The 13,887-nt window shown below is 39.3% G+C and overlaps 1 protein-coding gene across 1 annotated transcript in view; it reads left to right on the top strand.

Moving 5' to 3' along the window:
- Positions 1-13,608, top strand: part of adamts17 (ADAM metallopeptidase with thrombospondin type 1 motif, 17) — a 153,089-nt gene extending 139,481 nt beyond the window's left edge. Inside the window, exons 21-25 of the mRNA XM_076110240.1 lie at positions 4,290-4,425; positions 4,886-5,090; positions 6,223-6,375; positions 11,135-11,312; positions 13,457-13,608. Of these exons, the coding sequence (XP_075966355.1) occupies positions 4,290-4,425; positions 4,886-5,090; positions 6,223-6,375; positions 11,135-11,312; positions 13,457-13,608 (824 nt within the window). The remainder of the gene's footprint in view (positions 1-4,289; positions 4,426-4,885; positions 5,091-6,222; positions 6,376-11,134; positions 11,313-13,456) is intronic.
- The last annotated feature ends 279 nt before the right edge of the window (positions 13,609-13,887 follow it).

Genomic DNA, 13,887 nt, shown 5'->3' with positions numbered 1-13,887 from the left:
GCTGTGTGTTGGCGTGTTCTTGAATAGTCCCATAACGTGAGAATGCTTATCTTTGCCTCCAGACAGCATGAAACATGGCCAATACTATTAAACTTGCCCAATTGAATCTAATTCCTGAGGACCACTCTCCATCTTTCTCTCAGATGAGTTCGATACGGGTAGATGGTGTAGCGTGAACGGATCCTGCCCCGGGGAAAGCGGGGCAGGCTTGCGCACCTAACACAGTGGTGTTAGGTGGCTGTCCCACCTGCGAGGATTAGGTTCCTCGTGGAGGTGTCGGAACAATACCTTCGGCCTTTTATTTCACCCCGTAGCTGAGTCGTTAGGATTCCGGAATTATTGTCTTTCTGAAAGTCTTGTACGGCTAAGCCCTAGGCGCTCTCAGTAGGATGTAACCCTAACACCCAGTATGAATAGTTATGTACATCGTCTATATTTTACTATCGCCTATTGTGAACAACTCACCATTTATGACTAACACTGCCAAGTCTTCACGCAGGGAACTTACCTTAAGCAGGGAACTTACCTTAAGTTCCTGTGGGCGACTGTAGCTAAGTGGATAGCAGGGCCGTCTTTCAATCAGAGGGTCAGTGGTTCGAACCCCGGCTCTGGCTCTGCAAGTCGCATGTCGATGTGTCCTTGAGCAAGACACTTAACCCCAAAATTGCTCCCGTAGCTGTGCCTACGGTGTAGAAATGTGATAGACTCTGAATTGTAAGTCGCTTTGGATAAAAGCGTCTGCTAAATGACTGTAATGTAATGGTAGATTCTGTCGTCACGTCTGTATCGCACGGTTAACGGACAGGGGAAGAGGGGTAAATTGTTCTAAAAAACCAGTGTTTGGTTTCAGCCACTAAGGCCTTGGTTTTATTAAAATTTTCTCACAACAATCACATACAACAATTTAAATTCAATGAAACAGTCTCAGTGCTACAAATGCGGATGCTGACAATCCTGCTGTTCAGGCTCTCTCAGTCAGCTCTCACTGTGAGTTTTTTTCATTTTTTTCATGCGGTCTTCTGATAACGCACAAAGGGTCTTCTATGCCACCTCTGAGGGGGTAAGACCCCTAAGGGTCTATTAAAGAAGTCTATCCCAGTCTCTAGAGATGGGGAAAAAGCCATTTTTGCTCTGCTGGCTCTTTTTATGCTGATCTAAGGCTGGCACCTCCTTCAGGTTCATGCATCACTCACACATGGTTCCTCCTGCTCTTAGGTCTGCAACAGAATATAACTGGTTTGATCCTGTTAGAACCAGAAGCACTATATAAGGCTCAAGTGACTATGTTACATAAAGTGTCTAAGCAGTTTATATGTTAAATCACTTCTAACATGAAATAAAGCAATTTATATTATGATGGTTATAAAAAGTAAACAAGCTATATGTTGTGATGGTTATACTTTTATGCGTTCATATTTTTCTACAATCTCTTAACAATGGCCAAGCCGACTTGTTTTGTTTCGTGTTCGCAACCTCTACTCCTACTGTTTACTGAAGGATCACAGCAATGCAAGCCTTTAGCGCCAACTTCTGACCAAACTACACTGTAGCCCAGTTCATTCACTCCAAACCAGTTGATGGAAACACCTTTGATTCGTATTCCTTTAATGCAACATTTAAAAAGTTTTCTTGAAATTCACTTTTGAATGGAAACATTGCTACCTTTGTATTTGATGTTGGATTTCATGAATCACAGCTCAGTGGGTAGACGTTTTCTTAATCTGACCTTCTTAAATCATAACGATAAAATTGTGTTTTATTCGTCGGTTGTTGTTTGTCAACACACAACATTCAACGCTGTCAAGTGAGCTTTAAAGTGAATGAAGAGAGGGAGCGAAGTTAGTGAGAACATAGCAGTGAATCAGAGAAATATAACGTTATTTTCGGATTATTCTACGGCAGTTATATTCAAAAGCAGACACCGACACCTCAGTGCACCTACATACAACCCTGCGGGATGGTTCCGCGTTGCCGGATTCTGAATGAATGCAGTCGGGTAGGGCAGGCTTCCTCATGTCGGCTGTGTCTGTGGCTCAGCGCTGCTCTTGTTTACTCTGCACACAGCATAAAAGACAAAGAGGAGCAGGGGGAATACTAGAGCACATGCACTTAAAAACACAGCGATGTATTCATCCCTCAAATATGGCCGCTTTGTATCGGACAGAGCTAAAGTGAGCTTGGTGCCCAAAGCTAGTAATCAGCGGCATAGTACATTACACATAGCAGGCTTCCCTCTGACTCCAACTGAATCTAATCTGTATGTATGTGTCTCATAGGTCTACTGTATGTACTGTAGAAGTAATTAATTCTTTCTTGTTTAGGAGTCAATAAAGAAACAATTTACAACAATATATTAATGCACTGGCATATCTTGCTGCTTCTATGGCGCTGACACTATTTTCTTCAAGTAGATGTTTGATATTAGTCTGGTCAGAGAGTGGATGCAAGATCTTGGAGGTTACATTGAATTATTTGTCCTAATGTCACGTGCTACATTGTAGCAAGAAATGTTGATGACAGCCTGTCTGGACATCATTAAGTCGAGCTAAACAAAGCTAATGTCTTCCTCAGTTTTGGATCAGTCACTGCGGTCAGATAGTTTCCTACTGTGTACTCTCTGTTTAGAGCCAAGTAGCATAAAGGTTTGTTTTGAGTTTTCTGTTAGATTTCCAATAGTTAATGTAACTTACTTTTTCTTTAGCTATGATTTGGTTGGTTCAGATTGTGTGAGGGCTGTCCTGAACATTAGGACCAGCTGGCCAAGGTGGATTCTCGCTATGTATGGTAATGGTCGTGCTCACTTGTTTTTAAGTGGTTTCTTGCTATTTTTTCTATCTAAACTAAATGGGGAAATTAGCCTAATTCAGCTCGGCAACCATTACTGTTTCTGTCAACTCTGAGAATACTCTTGCAAATCTCAGTGAGTAGGGTTTCATTGAGTGTTTGTCCCATTTTTCAAAATCTTCTTTCACCAGAGGACTCAATGCTTCACAACCAAACAGTAAAATTGGTCTGATTAAAAATTTCAATATTTAGTTTTAGATTATAACTGGTATATCTTTGTTTCAAGAATTATAGCATAGAAAGCCCTTCATCCCTGGTCTGTGAGATCATTAAGATCCAGATTGAAATTTATTGTAGAGGTCATTTTTATTCCCGAATATGTGTAGTAGTGCATGTGTTCTATGTCAGTGGAGCCTAGTAACAATTTATTTAAATCTCCATGACACCCTGATCGTTTCCAGAAGACCATAATCCTAGTCTATTCCAGAATAACTGTCAGGGCCCAGTACTGACAGAAGTTTTGGAGATGATTCAGCTATTGTAATGCCTCTTTAGATGGAACTAGCAAGATTTGATCATCTGCAAAAAGTAGGCATTTCAGTGGCGGGCCGTGCATTTTATGCCTCGGCCTTCTGTGCTGTCCTACTACAGTTGAACAGCTACGTTGCAGATACATGAATCCGTGCATGACGGGACGCTGCGTCAATAACGGACAATGCATAGTCAAATCAACGTAGGCTAATTAACACAATGACAACCACAAACTCATAAGAACCAGTCACATATATTCATATGACAACAAAGCATGACAAATCAATCCAGCAAACCTGCAGCGGATCCACGCATTCCACCACACAAGAGCACGAGCCATTCAAATATTATTCATAAAAACGTTACTGCAGATGTAAAAAAACAAACACAGTTTGTCACTTACCGAATTCTTTGTTGACAAAGAGTTTAATCCCAGTAGCCTACATCGTTTCAGTTCCAGTAAGAAGTCCATCTCGATTCATGGACGCCAGTGACAGTCGAGCCGCCCCAGTTGTATTTCGCCGGCGGCCGGTTCGCAGCGGGGCCGGGAGCCCACCCCCGCCGGAGCCCACCGGCCCCGACCGCCCGGAGCGGACCGCGGTTGAGGAGAAAAGTTTTCAAAAGCAGGTAGTGTCCTGCCGTGCTGTGGCGTCCTCAGGTTAGCGTAGCATAGCTCCAAACACCAAGATGCTCAGTTAAAATGAAACACATTCCCAGCCATAAAATGTGTAACGCTGTCTGTCAGACAGCTGTGCAATTAGAAAATAAGCAGTGTGTTTCCACAGTGCAAATTTTCACAGCACAGTATTATTAATATCATAGGTTTTTTTCCCCCTACATCTTTTTCTATTAATTTCAGGAACAGCCCATTATGCAAATTGATAGACTTATTTTTAAGTCTATCAATCAAAATATGAGACAATGTGTTTATTACGTGTGTGTGTGTGTGTGTGCGTGTGTGTGTGTGCGTGCAGGTGAGAGGAGGACAGTTGTTTCCTGTATGAGAATAGCCAATAAAACCATGGAGGTGGTCAACGATAGCTATTGTCATCCTGAGAACCGACCACTTCCCCAAGTACGACTCTGCAACTCTCACCCCTGCCAGTACTGGTGAGACAAACACACACACACTCACCTCATATGAGCCTATATGAATCCCTGACCCTATCGTAAATAAATATTTTGAGTGTTGTAAAAGTTCTGAAGGCTTGACAGAGTGGAAATCTCTCCAAATCTGTGTCCTAGTTTACACTACCCTTATTTACAGACTTGTGGCATTATCAGTATACTGTATATCTCTAGTTGTCCCATATATAAAACCAAAGTGGCCGTTTTGTTTTTTGTGTTGAATTTTTTTAAGTCAGTTTCAAGGAGTTAATACGATTATTATTATTATGCTTTTCATATGTTAGCTCTACATACATTCCAGTTATTTTAAAAGTACGGCCACACTAAGCCGGTAAAATGTATATAGACATCTTTTCTCTCTGTTTCAGAGTAAAACATTTAGATCCAAGGCAAATAGACTGTAGGTTATGAACTGTCTGTAAACACTTTGCGCTTTTCACAGGTGGTTGACGGGAGAGTGGGGATCCTGCTCCATCTCATGTGGTAAAGGCCTTCAGCAAAGGGAGGTGGTTTGTGTTTACCATCTACAGAATGGCTCACTCATCCACACCAGAGACCTGTATTGCCAAGGAGGAAAACCTCCTGTCCTGCAGTACTGTGAAGGCCACCTCTGCCTCACTGTATGGGAGGCTTCAGAGTGGTCCAAGGTACGTCATACACACACTGTGCTGATGTCATGTAAAAAGCATTACTGGTCCTGGGCCTTGTTTCCTATTAACAATTGATCTTAGAAGTGAATAGTGTATCCATGGATGCTCTTAAATGATTTCACATGTCCCTTAAGGCAGCACTTTAGAGAGACTGCACGTGCCCACCATTATAAGCGTCTTAAAAATGTTAAGCAATACATTTTCTAATTGGATGAGATCAATGACAGAGATTTAGAGGCATTCACTTTCCATCTTACCTTTCACATTTATGATATATGATAACATAATATACCATAAGATGCAATTCAGTGAGCAACAACAATAACAACTTGAAAGATGTAGTGTTTGGTTCCTCCTACAGGTTCCAGTCCTCTAAGAGAGGGTAGCAGGTTCATTTTCAATCATTTCTAAGAGTGATTATGATGATTTCAGGAAACCCCCTTTCAAGATGAATTTTAAGGTTATCTGAGCCTTAGGATGCTTTGGGGAAATAGGAACCTTATCAGTTTTGGCCATGTCAGTCATGTTTAGTCGAAATGTTAGATTTGGATGGACTCAGCAAATATTGTATGGCCCTTTATGTTTATGATTGTTAAAGTACAAACAAGGTTGCATATTTGTTTTCATATTTGTTTGCATATTTGTTTTCAAGATATGAGATTTTACATAGCTGGCCAACATTTCGGAATCAACCATGGTTCTTATTCTACAAATTGTATCCAACGTTTAACAATAAATTAAATAATTAAATTTTTTTTAAAAACTGTTGCTTTTAGGGTATGCAGAACTGTTTTTGTCTCTTGTTTTCTTGTCAGATTCCACAAGGTGACATATTCCTTCTCTGTTAAAAATGCAGCAAGTGTTGTTTATTTGTCTCAGCTTTTTAAAGTAGCAAAGCATTATAAATACATAAGTATGCTCAGTGATGTTTGCCCAACAATAAGTTGGACAACATTGTCCATGTTTATGGCAATGAAGTCAAAACTAGTAAAAATATGTCACCCAGTGCCAAGGTATGGGACAGAAGAATAAGCTATATAAAACATTCTTGTTAGCTTCCTTTTCCTGTTCCTTTACGCTACTGTTTTCCACTTTTCTCATCATATTGTTGTTTCATTACTTCCTCCAGTGTTCATCAGACTGTGGTCAAGGTGTTCACAAACGGACTGTGTCGTGTACAAACCCTCAGGGTGTATGTGATCCTCTTTCCCAGCCCATTCAAGAGGAGCCCTGTGAGGACCATTCCAAATGTTACGAATGGAAGACTGGAGACTGGTCCAAGGTAAGACTGTCTCCAAATTCCATGGTTCATATTTGGTTAAGACGCAATTAAGGTTAGGCAACTCAAAAACGTATCTTAACATATTTCCCATATTCCCTCTCAGTAACTTCACTCACCAAGAAAAAGTAAAAAATACTCTCTTGAAAGAAGAGAAAAGTTGTGTTCTTGCTAAATTTGTTAAGGCAGGATATAATCTTCCTATAAAACAAGGGCTACTTACAGTAAATAATTAGCTGAAATCGAGACACCACTCAAAAGAAGACCAACACTTCCAGAAACACGAGCAGACAAACCATCAGTTCATTCAGATAACACAAACCACTTATTTATGAGGTCAAATAAAAAGTGAGTGGATGTGAAATTATTCTAATAATCCTTCATTGCACAAGGAAACTGTGTGTTCAACTATAGTGAGTACAAAGTTGAAGTCGGAAGTGGATCTGAAAAAATTTGAGTGGATGTTTAAAGCAGACCGGTAATAATATTTTGGTTCGCTTTGTTTTCTCTTCCGAATCATTTTGGCTAACTTTGAGGTTTGTTTCTAAATTTTCTAATCATCTGACTGGTTATACATTGACTTATTTTTAGCAATGTGATAACACTCAAAATTACTACAACAAGATCGATTCTTCTTGTGTTTTTCCTCTATGGCTGCACCTTTACAGTATGTTTCTCAATCAGTCAATCATTCTGCTGTCACATACCAACCAGTCAACATCCGGACTGGCTATACTGATGCCTGCCATAGGCTCCTAATATCTTCTTATGTTTGATAAGAGACATTGGATATTTTCTTTCCTCCACTTAATGCCACTGTGTTGAGATATTATTCATTATACTCATTAAAACTGTATTTCTCACACCAACAGTATTAAAATATAATGTTCTCTGTGTGTGTTATCTAAATATCTAGATAATATAAATATAAATATTTGGGTTATAGTGATACTAGTGAAACTGTCTGGTGATACTGGGGTATATGCAAGTTTGTATAGTGCAACTATAGGAATTATGAGGCATATCATCAAGAAGGTTAATGCAAATATGTCACATATCAAATTGAGATAAAATATTCCGGAGAAGTGTTGAAACAGACAAGGGCAGTATAATTGGATGATTAAAACAGGGTTCACTGTAGAGAAAATGGGATTTAGCTTGACACTTGGCAGAGTGAAAGGACACAGTAGAGCCACAGGCAAAAACATTAAGCGTTATGTCTGGGTCTTTCAGAATCAGGGTGTCCAACATGAGATCAACATGGAGCACAGAAGGGATTTTAAACTGGCCTGCATGAGGCCTCACAATGCAGGAGGCAACAAGGGGCATAATGATCCTATTCAAGACATTATACTAGAAAATGTGGCTCAACCTCACAAAAATTGCAACAAAAACAAACCAAATTAATTTTGTGTCCTCATTCTGAATGAGAGAAATAAAGACCTATGAAGGGGAATTTTTAAAAATATGATCCTTGCAAAAATGCCTATTAAGCAAAATTTCATTAACTTTACAAGCCTACATTGTTGTGCATGCTAGATTTGACATGCTTTATTTTGTCCAAGAAGAAAAAAAACAACACACAGGCATCAGTGTATATTAATACAATTGATTATGATCATGTCATTGGTATGGTCCTATTCTACTCAGATCTGATTCTATTCTAGATAGATTTGAGGCCTGTACCACGAAGATTTTGGTTATCTGTCTTAACTAACCCTAACAACCGCGATCCCGTTAAGCAGTCCTACAAAGCTGGTCATCAACTCGGTAAATCAACCCAGGGTTTCTCAATCTGGCTGTGAGCTAGTACACATACAGAGGCCGGGATTGCAGCATCTGACCAATCACAAACATGGACAACTATGCTGTCAGCAGAGCGGCGCATTTTACAAACAAAGAGAAAACTATAATATCAGACAAATACGAAGAAATTAAATACATAATTCAGGCTAAAAGTAACACAGTTTAAACTGCCAAATGCAGGAAGGACAGCAGGCAAGAAATTGCCTACTGTGTGAATGTGTAAATTAACAGATCTACAATATCACTGCTTCATATAGAGCACAATAGATCTGACTATAATTTCATGTGTGTATTCCATTAATTAGTTAATGTGTTGCTTAGATGTATTCTTCTTCTTTCAGCTGCACTCCAGCGGTATGAAAAGGACTTGGGAGCAAATAAAAAATAAATATAAAAACAATATTCAAAGCAGTAAGAAGGTTTCCTTCCATAAATCATAATCTCCCAGAGCAAACATTAAAGTAACCAGAGCAAAGTAACGCTGCATCCAGTCTGTAACTGTAAGACACGACTCCAACATGTCACACTGCAACACACGGCTCTAGAAGCTGACACACATTAGTGAATACATGATATAAATATATGATTAGAGAATATATAGTGATTCTTATTTATTTGCTCCCAAGTTCGTTTCACACGGCCCGGCTTACAGATGAAAGAATAAGACTAAAATATTGTCACACACGCCATAAGAATCAATCTGCAACAGATTAACTTAATATAATACACACATTATAGTCATATCTATCATGCTCTAGATGACACCGTGATGTTATAAATCTGTTAATTTATGCATTCACACAGTCAACGATTCATTGCCAGCTGTCTATTTTGCATGTGTCTGTTTAAACTTTCTTTTAGTATGAATTATGACTTCAACTTCTTCGTATTTGTGTAATATTAATTTACGATTTACATACAAATCTTTGATTGATCAGTAAGCGGTGTTTTTATACGAGTTGATCTCTTATCTCAATCATCACCTGCTCCAGAGAAGTTTAGGTGTTCAGCATAAGTTACCATGGTGATCTATCCCAGTCAAAAGTGACAAAAGACAATTTAATTGCTGTTTTGTCATTGTTCATGTCTTCCTTGTTTTAGCTGTTATATTATATTTACAATTGTTTCACTCTTAGGGACTTGTAGCATTACTATTGCTTAGGAGTTAAAAACCTCTTAAGCTCGGGCCCTATTTGTAGGCCTCTGCTCGAAAATAGCATACCATACTAAAGTGACCATAGTTCTGTAACTACAAGGTCTATTTTAATATTTTTTGTTGCTATAATCAGATCACAACACTTGTGAGATTGTTCAGATGGGTAATATTGTGTATATGTTGCTGGTTAATATAGTAATGAAGACATTACACAACTCAAATTGAAAATAATCAGGTTCGCCTGAAAAAAAAGCACTTTTATTGATATAAGGTTGTTGAAATAATGCAGATATCTCCCTAAAAACTCTCCCAAATCATAGCACAACCGATCAGTAGTTGCTGAATAAAGGTTAAAGTGGGATAAAGTGAAGAATAAGAGGCTTTAGTAGAGAGCGGTCAAGCGAGGTCATCATTTTCGAACCAGCTGTTGCAGCTCTTACATTGTACTTTTATATACTATATAACTATATATTTCACTTTTTTTATCACTCATATTATTCAATACATCCAAATACAGCTGTTAGGAATCATTTTCCTAACATCATCAGAGCATCTTTCTGGCTGTCATCTATAGGATTTTCTCAGTTCATGTGTGTGTATGGGTCTGTATCTCAGCCTATCATCGGTCGATTTCAGTAAATAAGCCCTCCTTCGACGCGAAAGAGTCTCAGGAAGGCGTTTGTCGAATTTGGTGTTGATTGACAGAAGTTTCAACCAGTAAAGTTGCAAGAAGTGCCGCGTCTCCCCGAGCGTAAATTTCCGCTTGCAGGAAGTCTGACCGCTCGCCCATGCTGGATTGACCGCTCTTATTCTGGAAACAGCTCGGAAGTAAACAGGATGCAGTTAGCAACAATGACTCCAGCTTTGAAACGGATAATCTGCGACGTTATTGTCCTCATTTTGCATAAAACTTGGCCACATACCTACGATTTTTTTCGGCGGAGGGCAGTACGAAGGTACGTTTGACCACTCACAGCTGTCCAGTGCTCCCACGGAGCGGAAAACCAAAGTTATTTACGCGTTTGGCCACGAGTGCTAATGCTATTAAATGCATTGCAAAGCTAGGTAGCCGCTAGCATCAGGGTGCAAATATTGATTTGCGGTACTCATAACGGCGATTTCTGGCCAGGATTTCATGCTTTTATGCCACGTTTTCTAGATGCTTATATTAGTGGTCTATAGTTGTGTTTGGAGTGTGTAAGAAGTGACTTATATGATAGTGTTGCCCATACGTTGCTGTTTAATCCGGAAAAAAACTGGACCAATCCACAATATTACCGAAGAATAAGGCTATTTTCCGTACATGATTTTAAGGGGTTCTGAGCCAGAGAGCCCCCAAATTTGGGGGCGTCGTGTGCAAGAGGTGCAGCTGTATAAACCAATATCCCCTGAACAAACAAGCCCAGGCTTACTCTTACACGCGCACACATGCACGCACACACTCGACACAATTACATTTTCATTTTCTTTTGTTGTTTGTAATGTATTGATTTTGTTATAATATTTCATATCTTGTAAAAACATCTTGTCAACAATATTGTACGTAGTCATATCTTATGCATATTCATTTTATGTTCTCTGCAATATTGTAAAATTGTAATATCATATAGGTGGAGGCTTCAAATAAGCCCAGTTGGCTTTTTGCCTCTTCCTGCACTGTGATATTATGTATCTCTGGTATGTTTGTTTATTTTTATTTTATTGTTTAAATTGTGCAAAATAAACTAAATTAAAATGGACAACTTCTAAAGAGTCACAGTATGAGCAAGGAGAACTGACACTTTTAATTGACTGTTTCAGTGCTCGTCATCCTGTGGGAAGGGCCTGCAGTCGCGAGTGGTCCAGTGTATGCACAAACTGACTGGTCGGCATGGTAATGACTGCTCAGTGATGCTTAGACCACCCACCTACCGACCCTGTCACCATGGTACCTGCAATGACAAAATCAATGTGAACACCATCACCTCCCCCAGGCTAGGTGAGACATTTGTCACAACTCTGTTCTACAGTGAGGTTGAAAGGTTAAGGTTGCCTTATTTATCTGCAAGAGTACAATTTATACCCGAAGACCTCTGACCAAAGAGACAAGTGAAATAATGAGCAGCTTGTCATATTAACCAAGCTACTTTCAATAAGTGTGTTGGGAATAACATAGCCTCAAAAAGGGGGCACCAATATGTTGGGAACGTAAAGGAGCGTGTTTGGGTTATCAGCATCTAAGAAACTAAATTCTTGACATCAATAGAATTATTAATGTCAGTAACAATTATTAATGATTATTAATAATAACGGGGCACCACCCTGCGAACAGGGACCAATAACCAAACGATAAACTAAGTCTCATAATTAGTGTTCACTCACAATGTCAACAGTCTGAGTACTATTACACATTCAGAGTGAAAGTGAAGGTTTAAGTTCGAGCACAGACCACATATACAGCTGTCATCACAATACATGCACAAAGTAATCACAGACAGCTGCTCTTTAAAATATAACAGTTTATTACGTTCTAATACTAATGATCTAGTCAACTAATATCTAAACTAACAACAACTATACATTCATGAGCACGCTATCTAAAATCAACAGACGATTGAAAAGAGGAGGGGGGAGTGTGTGTGAGTGTGCGTGTGTGTGTGTGTGTGTGTGTGTGTGTGTGTGTGTGTGTGTGTGTGTGTGTGTATGTATGTGTGCGTAAGGGGGAGGAGCGAGGGAACAGCTCAGCGATGTATGACGTAGTTGGGACGTGGTGACGTCTCTCATGCGTGAGACTCAAAAATGGCGGATAGCCAACAGGAGACCCGGCGTCTATACGTGCCGGTAGCCGTTTAGCACGTAGCTACATTAGCTCAAAGCTATATATATGTGTGTGTGTGTGTGTGTGTGTGTGTGTGTGTGTGTGTGTGTGTGTGTGTGTGTGTGTGTGTGTGTGTGTGTGTGTGTGTGGATTAGTAAAAAAGAAGGGAAAGGAACAAAACAAAATGAAATAAAACAAGAGATTAAGATCCTCCGCGCCGCGCTGGAGTACGGAAGATTGCTCTCTCAGCCAGGGGAGCAAGAACCGCGACTCTTTGTCTCAGCCGGCGGTTTTCACCTCCTGAACTGATGAGAAGCAACTTCGACCTCACTGCGGCTGTCTCGACACGAATCACGGTAGCATAGAATACACGGTAACTTCTACACAACACTAGCAATTTCAGGGATCGTCGGTGATCATAAAGCATATACCACGTTATCAAAATGAACAGTACTTTAAGCACACAAACAAGATAAAATAAATACAAATAAAACTCTCTCTAACTCTGCCCAGAATCTATTTCGCCTTAAGGTACGATGCAATCGTGGTGATTGAGGGGGGTTCTTCTGAGCTTCGGTGGGCTCAGTGCCGCGGGAGGGATTCTCCTATCTGTCCTATTTGGCATGAACAAAACTAATTTCAGTTTGACTTGTTGTTATTGCTGTTATTATTATTATTATTATTGTTGAATGAATGTGGATGAATCAGCTCAAATTGATATGTAAAATTAATCAAAATACCATTTCATGGAAATGTAACTGTATCAGTGAAAAAACAATAACAACTGTTAACATGACTGTTAACTGTTACTATAACTCATAGTAACGTAATATAATTTAATGCCATGTGCAAGTAGCTACACTGACATCTATCTTTTAAATTAGCCTTCCAGCATCTATCTGTAGCCCTAACAATGTTTCTTTCAGGGTCAACTAAGACTCATCTAGAAAAAGGTTAGTAGTATAAGGTTACTTTTATCAGTAAACAAACAGTAAAATCAAGACAAAAGACCTAAATTACATACTAACTATATAACCATACAAATCACATGCCACATGTTAAATTGACTCAACACCATTTTCCTCCATACTTGGTTTATTCTACATACTACTACTCGGTACTCTTGCAGGTAGAAGATGGAAGTCTGGCTTAAACAAACATTTAAAAACATGTTTAGTGCTTTGTAAGGTGTTATTGTGTTCTCAGCCACTCTGTCACACAGTGACAAGCCGCTAGTATTGGTATTTTGCAGTATTTAGTCGTTTAGTTTGGAGGATTGTGAAATTGTGATGCCGCACATTGACTCGCTGCCTTCTCACCCCCAGCTGCTCTGACCTACAAATGCATGGGGGACCAGTGGACAGTGTACTGTCGTGTGATCCGAGAGAAGAACCTCTGTGAGGACATGAGGTGGTACCAGCGGTGCTGTGAAACCTGTAGGGACTTTTATGCCAAGAAAATGCTGAACAAAAGCTAATGACCAAATGCACCCACTTTTCCTCCACATAACATTCCTTTTTGTAAATGTTTTAATATTGTTAGATATTAAGTAAAAACAATTATTAGAAAACAATTTCTTAATTGATGGAACTTTTTGTATTTCAAAAAGGAAAAGTACATTTAAAATGGAGGATTAAAAACTTTATGCTCCTCGATTTGATGAAGAAAAGAAAAAAAACGGGGCCTTTAAATATATATATATATATATATATATATATTAGTGCTGGGCAACGATTGAAATGTCCAATTTCACAAA

This window comes from Anarhichas minor, unplaced genomic scaffold, assembly GCF_050575085.1.
Source record: "Anarhichas minor isolate MPS153535 unplaced genomic scaffold, ASM5057508v1 ptg000042l, whole genome shotgun sequence".
NCBI classification, from domain to species: domain Eukaryota; kingdom Metazoa; phylum Chordata; class Actinopteri; order Perciformes; family Anarhichadidae; genus Anarhichas; species Anarhichas minor.
The sequence above is the reverse complement of the archived record's forward strand: the minus strand, read 5'-3'. Positions and strand labels throughout refer to the sequence as shown.